The 21,482-nt window shown below is 38.0% G+C and overlaps 2 protein-coding genes and 2 pseudogenes across 6 annotated transcripts in view; 2 read left to right on the top strand and 2 right to left on the bottom strand.

Moving 5' to 3' along the window:
* Window positions 1-135: 135 nt before the first annotated feature.
* Window positions 136-5,998, top strand: LOC110058804 (protein Mis18-alpha-like). Of its 2 annotated transcripts, XM_020765462.2 has the most exons (6): window positions 136-301; window positions 1,767-1,833; window positions 3,985-4,071; window positions 4,357-4,392; window positions 4,880-4,976; window positions 5,560-5,998. In XM_020765462.2, the coding sequence occupies exons 1-6, from the start codon at window positions 136-138 to the stop codon at window positions 5,746-5,748; spliced, it is 642 nt and encodes a 213-aa protein (XP_020621121.2). In that variant the 3' UTR covers window positions 5,749-5,998. The 2 variants fall into 2 exon arrangements, with proteins under 2 accessions (XP_020621121.2, XP_020621122.2); XM_020765463.2 differs by lacking the exon at window positions 4,357-4,392.
* Window positions 5,999-6,330: 332 nt separating this feature from the next.
* The window catches only part of LOC110058830 (spatacsin-like), a 58,668-nt gene continuing 43,516 nt past the window's right edge, over window positions 6,331-21,482 (bottom strand). For all 4 annotated transcript variants that reach the window (XM_089295391.1, XM_089295389.1, XM_089295390.1 and 1 more), the window contains 15 exons: window positions 16,792-16,971; window positions 16,181-16,369; window positions 15,634-15,750; window positions 14,363-14,671; window positions 13,529-13,666; window positions 13,050-13,110; window positions 12,373-12,543; window positions 11,704-11,846; window positions 11,363-11,470; window positions 10,633-10,801; window positions 10,101-10,133; window positions 9,230-9,303; window positions 8,806-8,955; window positions 8,084-8,241; window positions 6,331-7,681 (listed from right to left, as the gene is read on the bottom strand). In XM_089295391.1, coding sequence (XP_089151517.1) covers window positions 7,501-7,681; window positions 8,084-8,241; window positions 8,806-8,955; window positions 9,230-9,303; window positions 10,101-10,133; window positions 10,633-10,801; window positions 11,363-11,470; window positions 11,704-11,846; window positions 12,373-12,543; window positions 13,050-13,110; window positions 13,529-13,666; window positions 14,363-14,671; window positions 15,634-15,750; window positions 16,181-16,369; window positions 16,792-16,971 — 2,181 coding nt within the window. In that variant the 3' untranslated portion in view covers window positions 6,331-7,500. The remainder of the gene's footprint in view (window positions 7,682-8,083; window positions 8,242-8,805; window positions 8,956-9,229; window positions 9,304-10,100; window positions 10,134-10,632; window positions 10,802-11,362; window positions 11,471-11,703; window positions 11,847-12,372; window positions 12,544-13,049; window positions 13,111-13,528; window positions 13,667-14,362; window positions 14,672-15,633; window positions 15,751-16,180; window positions 16,370-16,791; window positions 16,972-21,482) is intronic.
* Window positions 17,216-17,628, top strand: LOC149108227 (uncharacterized; annotated as a pseudogene).
* Window positions 18,098-20,972, bottom strand: LOC149108228 (uncharacterized; annotated as a pseudogene).

Raw genomic sequence — 21,482 nt, forward strand, 5'->3', positions numbered from 1 at the left:
ACATGTTTTTTCAGACTTTGGCGAAGTCTCATTTTGAGATTAATGTCATGTAAGAACCAGTAGAAAGTAGCTACGATCAGCTTTATTATTGTTTTACATGACGTACCGACCGCTGATCTCGTCTGTCGAAAGAAAATGGCGGTAAATTCGCTCGAGGAGTCTGATGTCACCGCGGTGGATAAGTTGAAAACAGAGGAAAATTTGCCTGTTGTGTTTCAGTGCAGTGCTTGTAATAACATCTTTGGAGACTCTTGTGCGTGGGTTTCTTCCGACCGAGAGCTTGAAGTGATTTGCGTGAATTGTAAGTAAACTTTCTTGTATCATGTTGGATGGGGTGCTTATAAAATTCTCCAAACGAAGGACGCTGTTGAGCTGGAAAGTTGTAAACATATATAAATTTAGTACCTCTTATGACTGATGAGGATAAAACCTTTAGGGGCTCTTTAGTTTTTGATAAATTTGAGAATTTGATGACGCCACGTGAACTCACTGGGTGGAGTATGCGGACTATGTTAGAATAGGGCGACCATTTGCATGGGTGGAACAAGAGGATCAAGTGGAACAAGAGCGCTAAATCGAGTCATTTCGCTACAAGTAGAGGCCTCTTAAGTTATATCTTTGCATGAACACTGTGGGCGCAATCCATTCAACCAAAATTTCCGGGCTGAGGTTCGAAAATTTCTTGGTGTCGAATGGATCGCGACGCGTCCGGACAGTCTCATTCCATTCCACTCGCAAAACGAGTTTGATCACTGTTGCTCGTACTAGAGCTAGATGACGATTTCGACGGTGATATCAGTGAGATTATTGTGTGAGCTGTTTCAAGCGTAGTATTATTTTGAGCGGACCGTTCCAGATTCCCAGATATTTGCCATATGAGTTCAAACACCACTTTCGAATGACGAAAAGAATATTCCAAATTCTCTCGGGAAATAAATCGTATTTAAGAGCCGTTAACAGCCAAAACATACACTTGGCTTGCGAAGCAGCTCCAGAGCTGTTGTAACTGCACATGGAAGTACGAGTAACACCAATGGATCCACTGTTAACAATCCCTAAAAGCTGCATAATAAGTGTTTTCCTCCATGTTGTACATGGACAATACCGAACAGTGAGGTACTGGGATTGAGAATGGGTCGGAATGGTCAAATGGAACGGTCCATTTCAATCGGACCGGTGCAACCGAGAACAGTGGTCCACCTCGAAAGGTGAGCTGGTTTTTTCGAAACTTTTCCGGTTGAACCGAACTGATCCATTCAGTTTTAAACCGAAATTTCCGGAAATTTTGGTTGAATGGATTGCGCCCTGTAATTAAGCCTGGAGTAATTAAGCCATGGAGTGTAAAATTTGTAGTACTTTAACTGAAGTGGCTTATCCATTGAGGTGCTCAAAAGGTGAGGGTGGGGCCATTGGAAGGGGGGAGGGGCAGAGGGGCAGAGTGAAGGGGATTGTGTAACCCTCCTCCCTCCAGATCTTTCTCCAACTTCATCTGCACAGAGAACAGGAGTAGATAGGTAGATGGCCTTTATTTATACACAACAATAGTTTAAGCTACAAGCTTGTTGGGTAGTGGAGTTTGTTTGGTTGAGGAGATTTGGGGCAGTCAGGTCTTCAGGACATGAAGGATGTCTACGAAGTGAGTTTACCTGTTAATAAATCATCTAATCTCATTCTCCCAGTTTCTAAATTTATTTAATTAAATATGTAACACATGTGTATGACAATAATATCTTTACCTATTTTGAGATCTATTTTTTCATCTGCAGCAGTAACATCATTTGTAAGTTTAGGAGAATGTTTAGAGACCTCAACACAAGGAGCAGACATTGGCAGGTCAGTGTACACTATTGTTTGACTCATTCTCAGTGATGTCTTATGAAAAAATTGTAAGCCACAAGTTACAATGGGAAGCGGAGAGGACAACACACCCTTCAGATAGCACCCTGATATTCACACTCTCGGGTGTTTTTTGATAGTATTTTTTGGCTCATTTGTTCACAACCCTGCTGAAGACCAGGCTGATCAAATCTGAGAGTCTCACTGTTTAAATCTGCAATATATCAGTTGGCAGGGTTTGTACGGGTCCTGGAAAACCTGGAAAGTCCTGGAATTTTATTGTGGCATTTTCCAGGACTGGAAAGTCCTGGAAAAGGGCTACTGGTCCTGGAAAGTTCTGGAAATCTGTTAAACTCAAGTAAAAAAACATGAAATGTATGGCAGATAGTAAGGAGAATTAACATTAAGATAATGGGAGTGAAAGGGTTAATGTGAATTTTAGAGTCCTGGAAAAATCAATCTGAGTCCTGGAAAAGTCCTGGAAATTTGTTTCTGAAAAAGGGTATGAACCCTGAGTTGGGAAATTGCAGTAATAGTTCTTCACCTCTTACAGTAGATCTGATCATAAAAATTGTTGTCAAGTTTACCTGTACATACTGCTGTAAATATTTATGAAGATTGTGTATACAGTGGTATATACATCAGCTTAAAAAAAGGAAAAGTCTAAATTGTAAGCCCTGAGGGTGCCTGTGGCTGCTTACAGGAATGTCTGCTTACAGGAATGAGTAAATACAGAATTTGTATGAGAGTTCAAACAGGGATTTTTGAAGGTGGTCATATGTAGAGCTGTCTGCTTACAAGAGTGCAGTTAAGAGAGCTTCTACTGTTGAGTAATGAGTTAGATCTGATCATAAAAATTGTCTTCAAGTTTACATGTACATACTGCTGTAAATATTTATACAGATTGTACATACAGCAACAGCTCTTGTAAGTGGACATTCTTGGGATGCGAAAAAGGTGTCTGTAACCGGAGGTGGCTGCTTATAAGAATGGTTCTTGTAAGCAGCCAGTGGAGGTGTAAGGGATATATCTTCGCTTTCGAGGGCTTGCCTAGCTAACAATATACATTTGGAACACACAAAAATACCACTGTAGTACTGTAAATGATTAAAATAAGATTCAGAGGCTTGTTGGATTGGATCATGTGTACTAAAGGCATTGAGCGTTGATTGAGATGCTGATCAAGTGTCAGTCTAGTGTCAACCGAGTATTAATTGAGATGTTGATTGAGTGTGGATTGGGATGTTGATTGAGATGTCAGTCAAGATGTCAATCAAGGGTTGATCGAGGGGTATCGAACGACACTCGACTTTGAATGCCTTTAGTATACATGATCCGAAATGTGTACATCTTAGGCCCAAAGTAGACTGCAAATATTTACCTCATGCAGACAGTAGTGTAACCCTGAAGAGCATGTTAACTGTCTGAATATGCAGTGTACTGGAGTTTTTGATACTGTAGCCAGCAATCCTTAACCCTTTGAATACCAAACTTTCGCCAAAAAATACCATTGTTAACCGTTTAGTCAGGTTTTTTAACTGCCATGATGCTAAATAAGCTTAAGTTTTGCTAAGAAAGCTTTTTTTTTACTACAAGGAGAGATTTTTTTGAGGATTAGGTACAAAATTGACCAAAATTTCAATTCCGGGCACACGCATGAGCCAAAATTTTGACTTCTTCTTTTTTTTTTTTTGCCATTAACTGTTCTCAATTTTGTTTGTTGCCCCTCTCCTTTCTGTTTTTCTCAGCCCTTTTACACTGGCTACCTTTTGCATTGTATGTTCTTTCTGGCTGCTGTGAAAAGATGGATGTTAATTACGGGCAAAGCCTAGAAATTGACCTTGATCAATGATAGGCATAGTGGACCATTTTACCACCGTTTTTGCACCAAAACTGATAACGTTGTTTTTCGATTTGCGACATCGGAATGTCGTCAATATCTAAACCTGACCATTGTGCAGAAAGGCCTAGTCTAGTACTACTATCTGCTTATCAAGAATATCTGATGACATTTAAATTGATGACATCACAAGTGGTACAAAGAGCACGACCATTAATTACACATATATGCGTAGTTGGTATTCAAAGGGTTAAACCAAAACATTGTGCCTGATCAGTTCTAACATTTGTTAGTGTTAAATTCTCTAGTACCTTCATGCCTCTACAATGTAAATCCTGTAAATCTGCTATTGGTCGAATCTACCGGACAACCCCAAGAGAACTGGACCACTTAAGGTATGCCTCTGAATATAAGATCACAACTACTGTAGTTTGATATATGGCACAATGTGAATCTGAAACTAGCTGCCTTTTAAATAAAAATTATTTGATGTTGAAGCATTGTCTTTTGTGGTTATGTTGATCAATCCTCTTTTGTTCCAAGCAGATGTTTTTAAGTACCAACAACAGTCTTGTTTTTTTGTCTATAATTTGGCCATTAACATTAGAAAATGTACATATGAAAATAAGTGAGTCAGTTGGATTAAATAATGTGAATAACATATCTCTTTCCTATTTTAGGAATATGTATTGCTTAGATGTTGAACACATAAAAAGGTGACTAACTCTGTTCATTGGTCCTTGTAGAAATTTACAAACCAGATTCATTTGTCTATAATCTGGTATAAACAAGTGGCCAATGGTTAAAAAACTTGTAATCTGGTCAGGCCTGGGGGTACACGAGTGTGCAGTTTCTTTGTGCATTATGGCCAGAGGTGGTGCAAAAATTTATGTAATGGCATGCTAAGGTTCTGCGGCTTGATTTTGCCTAAAACTCACTCTCTTTATAGTTGGTTCATGGCCAGGACCCCCTCCCCACATATGGCTATTACAAGAGTTCATGCATGGCTACATCAGTTGAAGAAATTTCAATTTCTCAGTCTAATATTGTAATAAGACTGCAGTACATCATTGTGGTTACTGATTACTTAGTTCAAACTATCAAAGATACAGGAGGTTTGGAAGCAATTCTGACTGGAATAGTTTGTCTTGATAAATAAATATAATAATATTACATGATTGTATCTAAACTGGCTTCTTTCAGCTATCAGGTTGGTTCAGTGAATGGGATGCAGACTGTAACTAGAGAGGAAGTTCTTGACCTTCCAACAGCCAAGACCCTTCAACAGGGAATTCACAAGGTACATCTAAATTCTTTAGACACAGTCAAACCCCTATTAAGTGGTCACCTATTAAATGGCCATCCCTATTAGGCAGCCGGTGATCAAAGTCCCTATGAGGGCTTTTCTATTTTTTATTTTTTTTTACCTCTATTAAGCAGCCAACCACTTTTAAGCAGCCACTATCCATTTCCCCGAGGGTGGCTTAGCCTGTGAACAGGCTCCCTAGTCAAGGATGGGGCAAAGAGAAGGCGGGAAGAAAGAGGATAGAAGAGAGAAAGAGATTAGGGGAGATGCACCAACCCCCGCACCATTCCCTCCTGGGCCACTTCACTCTCAACCAGTTCCTTGTTTGCTATTTTCTAGGTCTCCTAAAAACATGAAATGACCACAAATTCAGCAGTTCTAAGCCTGCAATGCCATGAAACAGAAGAATAGAGCAATCATTTTTATTGCACAATTATAATATGTAAATCTTGTTTCACCTTTTTATTTTCATCCAGCCGTACCCAAAAGATTGCTCTTTACAAATAAGATGACAAATGGGTTCTAAAACATCTTACAGTGTAACTGACAATAGCAATGCTTGTCTTGTATTAAACAGATTGAAAGTGTGATAATCATGCTGTTAGAGAGACTGCGTACGCTGGAGGCAGGACTTGAGATCAGAACAAATGACGAAGATACCAATGGCAAACTATTTGCTAGTAAAGCAGTGAACAGTGGCATAGACTCTCAAGTCGCGGTAATAGATAAATCTCATGAGAAACCAAGCAAAAAGAAAAGAAAGTAAACAATCTATCAGCTTGGTGAGTCAGCCGTGGTACAGTTGCGGAGTCTTTTCTTTCACAGGCCCAAGAGGTCAAATGTTTCTGTGCTTCCATGCTGCAAATATCGCAAGTGAGACAAAATGGACAAAACAAACATGGGAATGGCGTGTGTATATGTCTGTTCTAAGTTTGCATGTATATCTTCAAGATAAATTACTAAACTGCGACCTTGAGATCATAGAAATGTACAAATAAAGGTCTTTAATATTTGTCTGCCTGGCCTGGTGTTTTTGGAAGTTTATTTGTTAAACAACTTATGACAATCTTCTCCTCATTAACATCGTTGCTGTCTGCCAGTGGTGGATGCCTTGATTCAGAGTTGAATGCACTCACCCGTAGGGATAGACCACTATATTTTTGAAGGAGGGAGGTTAGGCAATTACCCCCAAAAAATTTCCAATCGCTTTTAGATATATGCCTGACCTCTACAATACATTTTTCTATTTTCTATTCAAACCTGGCTTCTGAAATAAAAAAACTAGATTCACACCTAAAGGGTTGTTAAAAACGTGTCATTGCACAAAATTATGAATGCATTGCAACAATTAGGAAAAGTTACCATTTATTTTCATTCCTTTTTGTTTGAAATATAACAATTTTAAATTGAAACATTTGATATAAAATTTCTATTTTTCTATGTACATTGTTCACACACATACCCTGGTCCCAGAGTTTTTCTTGCTTCTCTCTTGTGCTGATACTAAGAAGCCTTTTGAATGGTCAAAGGGAGTCATTTTCACTACTTTGCTACTCATATTAAATTGACTTAGGAATAATAAAGAAAAAACCTGTGGAACCAGGGTAACAAACATAAACTTTTGAACGATTCTTAAGTCTTGTAACTGCACATTAAATCTACACTTTTTTGCTAACTGCACATTAAATCTACACTATCTAGCTGAACTGTCAGAAGGGGGGGATTGCTGTGAGGAGTTAAGTATCACTGCTTTCAGAGGCTACATATTCCTTACAGTTCACAGCCATTCATAAACATGCATGGAGAGAAGTATGTTAAATCAATATGCATGGAGAGAAGTATGTTAAATCAATATTGTACAGTTCCAGAAAATGTCCATACTCCCCCACAGAATGGATTGGAATTTCTTGGGGTCAGGGGAGGGGGGTCTGTAAGACCAAAACATTGAAAAAATGTATGAAGCTTATCCATCCCTGATCATTATTAAATTTAAGCTAATTTCTAGGAGCTCTAGATTTTAAACATTGATTGGTGACAAAAATTGCTCAGATGACATCAGTTAACACAGTGTAAACTGATGATCCTTCATTTTAACATAAATGGCCTTTGGCCCATTGTTGTATTTTGGTTTTCTCCACATCTGTCTCTGATTATCAGATCAACTTAAGTCTACTTCCTTTTCATTACTGCACCTTCAGTAACAAACTCTGCTCAATCATCGGTTTCATGTTTCGCCGCTATCAATCATCTTGGGGACCTCTCACAAAACAGAAGTTTGCTTCAATGGGTTCAAATGGTCATGTCTGTGGGTTGCGATTGGTAGAATTTGATCCTTTTTGGATGTTTCTGTTTTGCACAGTTTGTTGGTTGTCAGTGTAAAAAAAAATGATTGACAGCAGCCAAAAATGCAATCAGTTATTTTTTGAACTTTAGAGTTCGCATGCTATTGAAAGGTGCAGTGAGGTGATTGTCCACTGTGGCAGCACTTTCTTTCTCATTTCAGCTCCTGTACACAAACTCAGGGAACCATAACATCCCTCAAAAATGCACCACCATCGCCCTCGAGAATACTTGTGCCAAGATCACGGAAGTTCAGGTCAGTGGCCAGTTTGTAACACATGCGCACATCACTTACAAAACCTAACAGTCTTTTCATGTTGGTGGCTGCTTGAGATGAGCGTGAGTTTTCATTCTTGTACCTAGCAAAGTGGACACAGCATTAGTTCCTCACTAAAACTGTTTTATTTGGAAGCATTAATTAACCATTGCAATAACCTTTGATGTAGCATTTTTTATGATTTAGTTGAAGTACCCAACAAGACACTTTCCCACTTTTCCACGCAGTATTGCTATGAATGTGTGGTGAAATATACCCTTAAACTGTATGGAAACCTCTAGGAGTCACCAGGAATCAGACAAACAGAATGCACAATACACATGTAAGGTCTGCTTCTACCCTTGTTTTTTCTAATAACCAGACAGTTCTGGTTATTTTGGACTGAGATGAAATCAGTGAAATTTCATGTTCCACTTGTGTAAAAAGCAGTACCAGTATAAAGATCATGTGTTAAGAAATCCAGGGTACCACTGACAATACTCACTTGTTGGCAATATCAACAAAAAGGCTGTTGGAGAGCGGAAGAGCTGAACGCATATCCTGAAAGTAGCTGAAGTTTCCCTTCATTACAACTTGATGGTAAACTGCGTCAATCCAAATGGAAATGTCACGCTTTTTATATGCTTCAGCAACCAGAAGAGACTGAGGGACACAAAAACAGTCATAGATTAAAATCTTCAGTACAAGCTTAGGAATCAGAGAAACAAGAAATCAGTATAGGCATTTACATGTAATACAATGTTATGTCTTAGTTAAGTTACTTGTAAATCTAATCTTAATTAAGTTGAATCTAATGTGCACTCCCATTGGTTGATTTATGGTTACATGGCAATGACTAAATCTAAATGCTGTCCTGTGACCAACAATTAAGCAATTGTCACTCCTTCCTCCAGGTGGCTCAAAAATCATCTGGAGATGTGACCTTATTAATTTTTGCATTTAGTTAATTCTTTTAGTTGTCATGAACAATTTTGCCCTTTGATTCATTTTTATGTAAATAATTATTAATAAATTAATTAATATTTACTAATAATTATAAGTGCCAATTTCCTACATCAGGTGCTTCTGCAGGGCAACTGTCTTGAATTGATAAGTCACTTTTGAATTATCAAACTGAGCACAATAATTTGTCTTCATAAAGAATTTACTTGGTCTGAAACAAGCCTGATTATCCCGATTGCAATACAGATCAAGTGCAACTCTGACCTGAAAGAAGTGAGTATGATGAGCAAGAAATTTCTTCAGAGCATATTCATCCAAGTTGACAACTGTGACACCAGATGAAAGAACCTGGATTTGAAGATGAACCAGCCTAGCATTTCTGAGGCAATTCTGTGAATGTCGCCAACAGTTCTCCTAGAAATCAAAGGGGAAAACAAATTTCATTACATTCATTAAGCAACTTTTTTTTCCAAAGATTAGAATTGCCAAGAAATCTTGAATTGAGTGCGAGTGAATTTACAATTATAATATATTAGCGTCCAAGGAATACATTTTATCAAATCATCACACCTTCCAAATTTCCCCCCCCCCCCCGCCAAGTCCTAAGCAAGTCCACTAGAGGGGGGTATAGTGAATCCAAAACTACTCAATTGTAAGTCACACTAAATGTCAGGTGAAACACTCTCACCTTTGCATAGTTGTCTGAAGCATAGCAGAAGGACTTCATTATGGAGTTTAGTTTGAAGAAAACTTCAGCAGCACCTGAAATAATAACATTTACATTAACAACGGCTATAAGGTTAAATCAAATTATTTCATACAACATAATGGCCATGTTTATATAAAACAACAATCAGTGTGGTATAATCATGGCTACTAACACTTGGAGTCTGTTTGAATTGTAGACATAATGTCCATGGTCACCATAGAATGTATACAAAAGCTAAATAGGATTTGAATGTCTTTTGCAACAACTTAATGAATGAGATTGCACAGAAATCAAAGCGTAAATTGCATAGATAAAGCTGATATGAATAAAAACAATTTTTTTCCATGAGACCAAAGCAATATCCTTTTTAAATATGATTTATAGTACAGTTACTTTAATTTGTTAAATATTTCACTCTTCAGATGTTTAATGAACCCTGTTATGCCACACTTCAAAATATTTTAATTTCTCCTTATTGACTGCCATACGTTTTGTTTAATATTATTTCTGAGAATTTGGTGGTAAATCAAAAGGATATCCCTAGCTGATGGTCATTTTTTTTTTTAGCTCATCACCCTTTCTGCTTAGAAATTTGTTGACATTGTGTTAGGAAAACCAAGTTGTGGGTCATTCCTGGGTGTTGTGGGCATTTGGGTGCATTTTTGGTCAAATAGGGACCAAACTTACAACTGAGAACCTTGGTTCACACATGAAAAGTGCTAAGAAAAACTAAAATGAAGATATTACACTATAAATAAATGACTTGTTTAAGGGAGAGCAAATTAAATTAGTTTTTTTAATATTTTCAAAAACACAAGGTGATAATAATGACAGTGCACCTTTAACTTACCCTTCTCAGCATTTACCTGTCCTTGCTTTTTCTCTGAATTAAAAAAAACAACAACGTGTAATCAAATTACATTATAAATAATATTACCTAAGGTACTGAATCCTATACAATGAATTGAATTTGACAACCAAAACTCATCACTTGTAATAACACTTTCTAAATAATGGTTTTAAACTGTAGAAAGAAAAATACTAGTAACCAAAAATGAGTAAGCATGGTCAATACAAACTGGAAAAGATTGAAACAGATATATAACAGATTGCTCAGTGAGAGCAATCAACAGACAAGTGTTATTTGAAAAAAAGAATGAAAAAATAGGAAATGACACAAAAAGTCATGTATTTCATTCAAGGCTTATGTATTAAGTATTTTCAAATCCTACTTAATGTACTCTGAAGGCTATGAAAACAGGAATCAGCTAGACAAAGTTTAATTGATAATAATTTATTGATTATTAATTAGCCAACAGCATGAGAAATGAGGCAGCCATATGTTTTCTATATGCATTACAGTAAGGAAACCAAGTAAGTACCTGGGAAACAGTCTCCCAGACTAGCCAGCTGTTTCACAGCTGTCTCCTCCAGGGTCTGGGCGATCTCTCGGTACATGCTGAAGTGATGGGCCACCATGGAGAACTTGTCTGTATCTTCTGGGTGTTGTCTTCGTAAGTACTCAAGAAGAGCAACTTTAAGCTTGTTTTCCTGAGCCAAAGAGAAATTAAATCAATAACCCAGCAAGCACACAGCAAGTGAGCAAGTGAGTAAGTAAGAGCCAATGAATGAATCAACGAAAACTGTTTCCTGGAAGAAGGTAATGAGACATAAAAGTCAAATGGACTGACAGGACATGAGATGCCATGTAAAAATTAATTATTATCTCTGTCATTTTTATTTTAAAATATTTATTGCAATATTGGATTTTACAGACTCAAGACCACTAACATCAAATTCACTTACATTTTGTTGTCAAAATGTTGTTTTGCTGCCTTTTTGGTGATACGGCAGCCATTTGGAATTCTGCTATTTCAATAGCTATTGTGGGATGCTCAGGGGGTAAATTAGTATGTATTTGCCTCCTAAGCATTCCATAAAAGCTATTTGAAACAACAGGATTCAAAATGGCTGCTGTATCGCCGAAAAGGTCCATAACCTTTTTAGTCATGTCAGTTTGAAACAAGTCAGTCAAGATGTTTCAATCATTTTCTTTAGGCTTTGTATTTGGGCTGCAACATTTCTATTAAGGTAAAACAGTGTTACATTTACCTTATCAATTCCCCTTCGACAAAGCAGCTCAAAATGCTCATGTTCAAAGAGAGTATCAAAGATGTAAGACATCTCATGGAACCTAGCTATGCCAGTGAGCAGACGAACCTGTAGTGAGAAAAATGTTGTGAATTATGAATCTAAAGAAATTGTGCACACAAGAAAGTTTTGTTTGCTTGTCTGTTTCTTCCAACCAAACCATGAAACCAAAACAAGCAGAGTAAAAAACAAGCACACAGCCTAATGATCATCTTGACAAAACTATGTATAAAACTTGCAAAATTTACAAATTTGTTTAAGTCAGTGAATTTAATGTTTCAAGGTACTGAATAACAGGTTACCATCAGCATATAATCTCTGGTTTCTGCCAAAGCAGTTGTGAGCACTCTTCCATTCCGGAGCACTGCTGCTATGCCCTCCATGTTACAAGCCAATGTGTGGCACTCATGAGCACGGACTAACAACTCCACTTCTAAGTTCAATCCTGTTAAAAAGTTCAACAAAACCAGATGCTTTAGCCTAATCCAGTGCCCAAGCATGTGCCAAACTTTTGGAAATGCAATTTCTATAACTCCTTTACTGTGATATCTAGGATTTAGAAACCAGCCATCGCAATTTTTGTTACTTAATAGAAATAAAAGACTGCATTGTATTTGGGGTTAATGTCAAACTTTCACTTACAATTACTGTAGCAATAAGAAACATACAAAACTACAGAGATGAAAAAAAAAAAAAAAAAAACATGCTTAGAAAAATCTCACAATAGTGTTAACCAATTTCCCAGTTATCCATAGACTTTTTTCCTACTCCTTACCCTTCTCTGATATGTGCGAGATATAACCCCCTTGAGAACCACTTATGAAGGCGTTTTCATATACTGCGAACCAGAGATGCTCACATCAACTAGCATCAATGTCCTGGCACTGTACAGTTAGTAGTCCTAGCTTATAATAAACAAAACCATGGAGACCTTACTAAAGGAGTAAGATTTCACAAACAAGTGATAATACCTCCAGGAAGAGTAGTTCCTTCAGCACGCTCATTGGCCAATGATGTGGCTGTGTCCAGGAGACGGCCACCAAGCAGGGAATAGTCAGGACACAAGCGAATCATGTGACTGATGTCTTCACAAGATGGTGCCGCATTTACAGTCAAGTCGCTGTATTCTCTTCCTGAAATATCTGAAGGTTGAGCAATGGATTACAATGGATAATCTCTAGATAAAAATAAACAGTTACCATACTGTTTAGTAGCTTTCATATAAATGGTTACAGAAGAGGGTTTGGACTCATTCCAATAGCTTTCATCTGAAATTTTTGTTTTATTCCCTGTATACAAATACAAATTTACACCATACAATAACATGGAGATAGCTAAAACAGCCATGCAGCTGCTGTTATTACCAATTAACACTGTGTGGACAAAATGTTCTTACTTATTAATAAGTTAATAACTAAAGTCACTTTTCCTTTGAACTGCCACGCACTTTGGTTTCACCCATAAATGAACTGCGTTAGGCCCACCTTGGACAGCATGAAAACACCACATGAAAGTGCTGTTCAATAGCCTTTCTTTGAATAATCACACAAAAGACCACTTACACTATGGAAAGCTGCTCTGTACTCAGTGTTGAGCAAGCCATCTTTGATATGAATGCCAATCAACATCAAAATGTAAACAACTATACCTTCACCAGTGCTGTGAACACGAAGAGAATTCAAGATGATGTCAGCCAAAAATTGTGTCACCTAAAGAAAAATACAAGGATGACATCATCAGAATGGCAACAAATGTGCAAAGAAGGCATTTTTCTATCACTTTCATTTTCCTAAATACACCTTGTTTTGTTTGTTGGACTCCAACTGAAAAACAGTGTGATTGATTTTGACACCATTATGGCATTATTGTGATGGCTTTGTGGTGTTTTGGGCAGTTAAACAGTGAATGTTAGTCTGACTAGCAGGAGGAGATTGAAAGTGCCTAAGAATAAGGTCGTTTGCTGATTGACTGGCTTAGACATAATGAAAAATCAATTAAGAGATGAGAAGTTGCCAAAAATCATGACGGACTAATGAGTTTTGATGATACCATGTATTTCACCAGCTGTAACAGTAGACATCAGTCATTTAGCTACAAACAGCTCAGTCTGTAAAACTCTTTTATTACCTGCACAGAGTCAAGCTGTGTAGCTTTAATGTAACTCTCCATCAGTTTATAGCGGTTATCAAATACAGAGAGTAACAATGAATGAAGAACGCTTAAAGGCTTCTTATTTACAATAGTCTCATACTCCTGGCCAAGGGTCTGCAAGAGTTAAATAAAGCAGTTTTAATTAGAAGAAACCACTTTAAACTTCTCAGAAATTAGATGTAGACATACACATAACAAGTGATGAACTTAACTGCAATTGGTGAGGGCACACCAGGTGTGATGGGAACAAATAAATCACTGAAATAAATCACCACTCCCTCCCCCCCCCCCCCCCCCCACAAAAAAAACAAAACAAAACAGTACAAGTCTGATCATACAGTATACTAGTCCATTTGTGGCCCTCTCTCTGTCATGCAACACTGCGTGACAGGGAAAGTATACTAGAAATCTGTAAGGTAGGTATAGTCTGCATACAAGCCAAGTGGCTCACCAGGCTCGAGCTTAACCCGGTTTCAGCAGCATGAAGCAACTAGGAGTATTTCTACTCCCCCCTAAATGGGATGCTAGTCCATCACAGGGTTACCCCCCACACCCGGGTGGAGAAAGGCACCGTGGGAGTAAAGAGTCTCGCCCAAGAACACAACACAATGTCCCTGGCCAGGGCTTGAACCTGGACCGCTCATTACAGAGTCAAGTGCACCACGAGGCCACCGCACCTCCCAGAGAGGCACAGAAAGAAGAAATTATCTGTGCTCTCCCTGGGAGGGAGAAATTATCTGTGCTCATATATAATTATAAGAACCTCTTAAAACTGACTTGACAGTAATGAAAGTTTGACAATCATGTTACCTGAGCAACCCTGTAGCAGGTGATGATACAATTACAGCATCTTTTTCCCTGCTTGCAGTGGAATGCCAGACTTTCCATGGAAGTGATGATGTCTTCAACTTTGACCCAGTCTGCAGAGGACACTGAGTCATGACGCTCTTCTGCCATCTTTTCAGTGAAGCTGGATGTGAAAATAAAACTGCCCGAACGCTGGAATTGCCTGGTGCTGCTATCCAGGCTTTCTTGTCGTCCCTTGTAGGAAAGCAGGATCTGAACGTGATCATCAAGTGTGTCCACAAAACGTGTTCCTTGGGCCAAATGTATGCATGACTGGTGGGAGTGAAATCAATCTTTATCATTACTCTGGACAATAAAATTGATCATTAGGCTGAGTCAGAACCTCAGATATTAAATAGTTACAATTTGTGTACAAGCAGATTTTGCCGACAAATTACCATGAGAGCAACAGATCAGGACATCATAAAGGAAAATAGATCACATTGTTTAATATTTTAGTTCTTATTAACCAAGCAGGAGGTCTGTATGGGAGAATCTTATTTGAAGCTGGGCGCTTATTAACTTTTACTGCCTTTAGGATGGGCGCTTATACGAGGTGGGTGCTAATTAATAATAACAATAACAACAACAATAATAATAATAATAGTATATTTAACAGATCCACAAGGTGGCTCTTCTCTGTTAAATTACATGATTTACAATTAAAGCAAATTACATTATTTACAATTAAAATAATATGAGTGTTGGGTGCTTACTCGAATGGATATAGTAATCAATATTTTTGTATTTAGTTTGCAACTTTTTCACCATAAAATGTAACCAGTCTAGATGACGGTTTAGATGGAAAAATCTAGGCTGGGGTCAATATCGATTTCAGACAATCAAATTCTTGAATTCAGTCCTTGTGAGACACAGCATTATATTATAATCCACTATTATGACACTTGACCATGTAAGGTTAGATAAAAGAATCACAAAACATAAAATGTTAACTAGTTACAACGTATTAGTCCGTGTAACATTATACATTGCTGTCTAAAATTAGGGCTAATAATACATAAAGTACGCTGAGCATAGTAATGCAAAACCAAAGTCAATGCAAACTACTTTTTATACCTAAGTGAAAACCACCTCTCTTTTCTCACACTTAAACATTAAAAAATCAATACAACAATTGATACAGTTATCATTATCATTATCATGATCAACATCATCATCATCATCATCATTATCATTACTATTATGACTGGACTGTAAATTATAGAATGTCATACCATAACAACATCTAACTCCAAACAGCTGTGATTAAACAACCTTGCAAGCCATCGTGCCCGACTGATGTGACAACCCTCCAACAAGTCACCAATCACCTTCTCCAAAGCTCTAATTTCCTGGAATAAACAAAAACATCTCTGTTCTTAAAAAGTGACCTCTATAATGTGGACTTGTCTATAATAAGGAGCACAGCACTATACTCCGTAAAAGCTAAAATCTTAATTTAAGATTTTTCATCTTGCCTCAGCATCAGAACAACAGCTGACAATTTATGTCAGCTTTTGTTCTGGTGCTGAGGTAAGAAAAAAATCTTTAGTTTTGATGGAGTAACTAAGCCACAAATAGTAAAATTTGCCTGGGTATGTAAAGTTTACTTTTCTACTAAGGATCAATTAGTATCATTCTGCACACTTTCTCAACACAAGCAAAAAGTTAATTTTGCCATTTGTGGCAGACTACATAAAATATATTTACTGTACAGTAAGCATCATTTTTACAAAGGCAGCTAAATCATTGAAATGTATAACAAAAGTGCTATTAAGTCACCTTTTCTGTTTCCAGTAGGCATTCAGAGTCTGTTTGTACTTCAGCAGTATCATCTTGCACAAGTTCTTTTAAATTGACAGTCTTGCGAGAAACTACTTCTATGTTAGCTGGCTTGATTTCACTTAATAACTCCATCTCTGTTTCATGGGAAAGAAACTCCAGGTGGCTCACAGATCTGGTCAGATTCCCCTGGGTGGAATTGAAAAACATTATGGAGAAAAATTGAAACATTGCAACTCTCTAATACATATTTCACCCATTTTACAATTTTTTCCCTGTTGAAACCTTCAGTTCTTATGGAAGTTCACCAAAGCTGATACAACCAGCAAGAATATACAGAAATGCTGACAAAATATAGTTTCAAAAGTATTTCCTTTGTGTTCTGCTCTGGAATTCAAAATTCAACCAATTTATCACCCAGACCCTTACATTGGGTAGATTTGGTAAAAAAAAAATTATATTATTGAAATGGTGATTTTAATTTTTCACAGGTTCTAAAGTTAGCAAGCTTTATTTTAGCCAGACTTGTAATTTCTGTTCAGCTCGAACAAAACAGACCGACAATCGTCAATGCTAATTAAGTTATCAATAAGAATATCACATAATCTAACCACAAAGTCTTTTTCGATTTCTGCTCGTATCTTAAACAGCCATCGCTTCTTGTGAAGATCTTGTAAATCTTCTTGTGTCTTTTGTTGTTGATCAGAGGGCAGATTTGAAAACCACTTCACTGCTATTCCAAGAAGCATAGCACGCTCAGTAAATGACAGCTCAGTGTCACTGGCTTGGTTCTGTAAAACAATATGATGTTGAGTTGTATGCCCAGCTATTTTAGTCATAGTAGAACTTCTAGGGTGGAAAGAGGGGCAGAATTCTGTTCTGGATTTCCACAAATTAGCATTTATCACTGCCAGTATTTCTTTCCAGGAAGGAGGGGGAAGAATGAAAAAAACATTTACAACAAGATGTAACCAATGAACGATCATTATTTATTTGAATTGCATATTCTTATTTGTTGTTTTCAAGGTTCGTGACATGAAACAAAAAGAATTCTCAGATTGGAACGGCCATCTAAGTGACAAGTACAAATTGGACAAGAAAGACACAGAGGACAACATCTTTAAACTGACGGAGACAACGTGGATGAACTTTGGCTGGGGAGAAAGTCGCGATCCGTCAACTGGAAAGATTGTCATGGTACCCCATCCCGACGAAGTATGGTTCCGGAAGACCTTCAATACGAGCGAACCGTGGCAGCGTGTTAAGATCTCACGTTCAGAGGTTGATTCACACCACCCTCCTCCGCTGTATGACAGTCCTGTACCAATCAATCCGTACAAAATTAAAGACCTCAACAATACATTCCGGAATCTCAGCGCTCCTTCTACAAGACCCTGGTGCCAGAGGAAAAAAACAAGAAAGACGGTTCAACGGATGACAGACTCTAACCGGCTTCCACCCTGGAATACAAAAACGGCTCTCTTAGGAGCCACCGCTCCAAAATAGTTCAAGTTCAAGTTCAAGTTCAAGTACCGCGCCCTGATTTCGTTGCTTTGGACGACTTCAGGTCGCTAAAAATGGCTCTTTTAGGAGCCGCCACATCTGTAAAAGCCAATGACCAACGCGATACCCTCTGTTATACACTAAAAATAAAAAATTAGGCGAAAATTATAATGGAGTGACCTTAAGAAAAAGTCTCGTTCTTGAGATTGCGAAAACGAAAACCAACAAAACTTTCACGACTTCAAAACATAACTTCAAGACACAGTTTGGTATTATTTGAAGCAATGTCATCAAAGAAGTGTTCATCTGTCGGTCCATTTACTATTATGATGCAAAAAGTATAATTTGAAATGGTTTTGCGATTTACTCCAGATCAAACATACAGAATTTTTTATTCTTGTATATTCTGCTTGTCATACACTATAGTTTAAGGCACTGGTATTAGCTTTTTCATATCACATCTGGTTCGCGCAAAATTCATGTTTTACCGATTTTCACTCTTTTCGTTTATCGTTTCCATAGAAATATCGATTGCATTAAGAAATGCACAATGCAAAACTTCAATCCATTTCCAATTACTGGTGTAGTTTTCATGTCAATCCAGTTAAGGGAAGACTGTTAAGGTGGCTCAAAACAGTTTCCAGCTGTTAGATTTTGATGGGTCGTTTATAACCACTCTTTATCGCTTAATGCAACAATCATGGTATCAGAGGTGACAGAGACTCAAGATTTGTTGCTAATAGAGCTTGCGTGTACGAGAGGTCAGGAAAAATAATGCGGAGCGCCCTTTTTTGAAGTCTCTCGAGGTCATCTGACAGGTACTGCGGTAGCCCGGGGGACGGGGTACTTCCAGAAAAGTTGGGTGATGGTTGTGCGGCCCAATTCCCAAAACCCTTACCCTATATATGACCAAAATCTCCTTTTTTTGCTACCCTATTTATGGCCTGACCAAAAATTCGATAGCCTATTTATGACCGTTGCAGCCGACACAGTTACCCTAAACTTAAGTTATGCAACGCTTTTGTTGAAAGTCTTATTGATAATGATGAAAAAGTAGCTTCTTCTAAGAAACATACCCGATTCAAGACCAGAGTGCAAAAACCATACCCTATTTATAACCAAAATGGCCAAAATTGATACCCTATTTATGACCCAAAAAGGCTGAAAAAATATACCCTTTAGGGCCGCACATACCTATATAGCCCATATAAGGGAGTCCCCCCCCCCCCCGGGGTGCGGCAGGGGATTGTGAAAAATTTCACAAACGTATTCAATGACCGAGCGGATGTAAGTCATAAAATAATAGGGGGTGTTTAGATGGAACCTTGGCGCGTTTCAGCTGTCAAAGATAATACAAGCGTGACGCGACCTTTCTGCCAGCGACTTTCACATGTTCATTCCATTTGAGATCGGCCGAGATGTTGATGCCTAAGACTTTACAAAATGAAATGATCTCAGTTTGCTTGCCATTTATCATTATAGGCTCTAACACATCACGTGAATTTGAGGAGCTAATTCGCAGTAAAACTGAAGATTTGTCGTGGAAAAAAAGCCAGCTCGTTGTTACGTGTCAAGTCGTGACTAATCCCTTGCGGTTTGGCGATTATCTTTTGCGGTTTCATCTCGTATCTGATTGGTCGCAAAACAATAAACATTCCAGAAATTTTCTCTGGTCACGGTTTTTTACGGGAAAGACTGTAAGCCTACTACACATGAGAATTGATAGGCGCCCATATATGTAGAAAAACTAGTGAGATCGAGGCCTGAGAGGGCATCCTGGAAACCAATGAAACTTGTGTTTTTCACCCGATGGGAATTTCCAGCGAAATTTCCAGAATTTCTCGCTAACTGGAAAACGCCCGGTATTACCTTTAGATAACGTTTTCCCATATATTTGCAAAAACATTAGCCATTTCATCCTTGAGGATTTTGAAAATATAGAGCATTAAGCGAGGACAATGATTTCGCCTTGTTTATTACACATTGTAATTCAGGCAGAGGGTACAAAAAATAATAAAACTGTTGTTGTTCGCTTCTCAACATAATGTCTTGTAATGACTTCCGTTTGTTGGAGCAAATAATTGGTTTCCGTTAACACAAAGTGATGACATTTTTACAGGCTCAGCCGTTGCGGACCGCCTTGGACGTGCCCTATTTCCTTTACCCCTTGAGGAAGCCTTTTGCGACCAGGCACTGATATCTTAAGTTTCAATCTCTTTTACAACTGGAAAACATCATGTCTGTGACTACAGAGATCTACAAAGAAAGATCCAAATGTTTGTTAGGCACCGATGCGTTGAGTGACATGAAATTTGTCGTTCGTGTGTCCATTGATGGAGAAACCAGCAGCGCTGGCAAGAAGGTGATTCCAGCTCATAGGTTCTTGTTGGCGATTGCAAGCCCAGTGTTTTTTGCCATGTTTTGCGGAAGTTTAGCGGCAGAAACGAGCAAAAACATTCATCTCCCCGACTGCGACTATGAAGGGATGTTAGAGTTCCTACGATTCATATAGACCGGAGAGGTCCGCTTCAACGGCAGCAACGTTTTACAACTACTGTATTTGGCGGAGAAATATATGATTGAGTCCCTGACCAAACGTTGCATATTATTTTTATGGGATCATCTAGATTCTAGTAATGTGTTTTGTGTCTTGAAACATTCAAAACTTATTGAAAACAAATCCCTCCTGCGCTCATGTTGGAAATTTATAGATAAAGAATGCAAAGACGTTCTGGAATCTGAGGAGTTCCTTGAAGTGGATAAAATGGACTTGATCGAGTTGGTGAAAAGAGACACTCTGAACATTAAAGAAATCGACTTATTCGTCGCTATCAATAGGTGGGCAGAAAATGAGTGCAAGAAGCTTAAGTTTGAAGCTCACGGTAAACAACGGCGACAAATCCTTGGAGAGCAGATTCTTAAGAATTTGAGATATCCAGTCATGGAGGAAAACGAATTCTGCGACATTGTTTGTAATACCGAGCTGTTGTCACTCAGTGAAACAAGGGAATTGTTAAACTATTTCTCGGAACGGAGTTTGCCAGTTCGCTTTATGCAAACTGTAAGGCAATACGATCCATCAACAGAAAGGCGATTTTTGTACCACCGCGGACAAATATGGGATATCTTCGACTAGTAAGTTCCACCCACTATCCATTTAGTATTAGTATTAAAATTATCTCGAGATAGAAAATGATCTAACTTAGTATTTAGTATTAAAATTATCTCGAGATAAAAAAATTAGATGAAAAATTATGTCGAGATGAAAAATTATCTCGAGATGAAAAATTATCTCGAGATAAAAAATTATCTCAAAATGAAATAATCTCAAAATAAAAAATTATCTCGAGGTTAAAAAAAATATATATCTCAGAGATAAATTAATCTTGAGATAAAAAGAACTATCTAGGGATAATTAAAAAATGTGTGCAAAAGATTATCAAGGAATAAAAATATCACGGAATAGAAAAAATACAACCAAATAAAATTTAAGGAGTGAAATTTTAGGATGGCACCTATGGGCCACCGTACTCGCGGCTAAAAGAATCACGTAGAAATATACGTGCTGAGTCTACCAATTTCTTTGTATCCATAGATACGGCGTCACGAGCTCACTTCTTTTAAGACAACCCTGTTCCCAGGGTCCTCTCTCTTCCTCCCCCGAGGAAGTACCCTGGTTGCGGCTGGTTACGTTTCTGTTAGAGTTTTGCAGATTCCAGAAAAATGATTGAGGGGAGGGGCAGGAAGGATAAAGTTTGTCTCCACTAAGTCGAGGGCCTACCCTCTGTTGAGATTTGAT

This window comes from Orbicella faveolata, unplaced genomic scaffold, assembly GCF_042242905.1.
Source record: "Orbicella faveolata isolate gen_17 unplaced genomic scaffold, um_ofav_v1 contig_26, whole genome shotgun sequence".
Taxonomy (NCBI): Eukaryota; Metazoa; Cnidaria; class Anthozoa; order Scleractinia; family Merulinidae; genus Orbicella; species Orbicella faveolata.

What these genes read in the sequence shown, in the direction of transcription:
- LOC110058804 (XM_020765462.2), top strand. Translation starts at nt 136, where the DNA reads ATGGCGGTAAATTCGCTCGAGGAGTCTGATGTCACCGCGGTGGATAAG. An exon ending in CAAGGAGCAGACATTGGCAG is followed by an intron (nt 1,834 to 3,984) that starts GTCAGTGTACAC and finishes TAAATTCTCTAG; the next exon opens with TACCTTCATGCCTCTACAAT. An exon ending in TTCAACAGGGAATTCACAAG is followed by an intron (nt 4,977 to 5,559) that starts GTACATCTAAAT and finishes TGTATTAAACAG; the next exon opens with ATTGAAAGTGTGATAATCAT.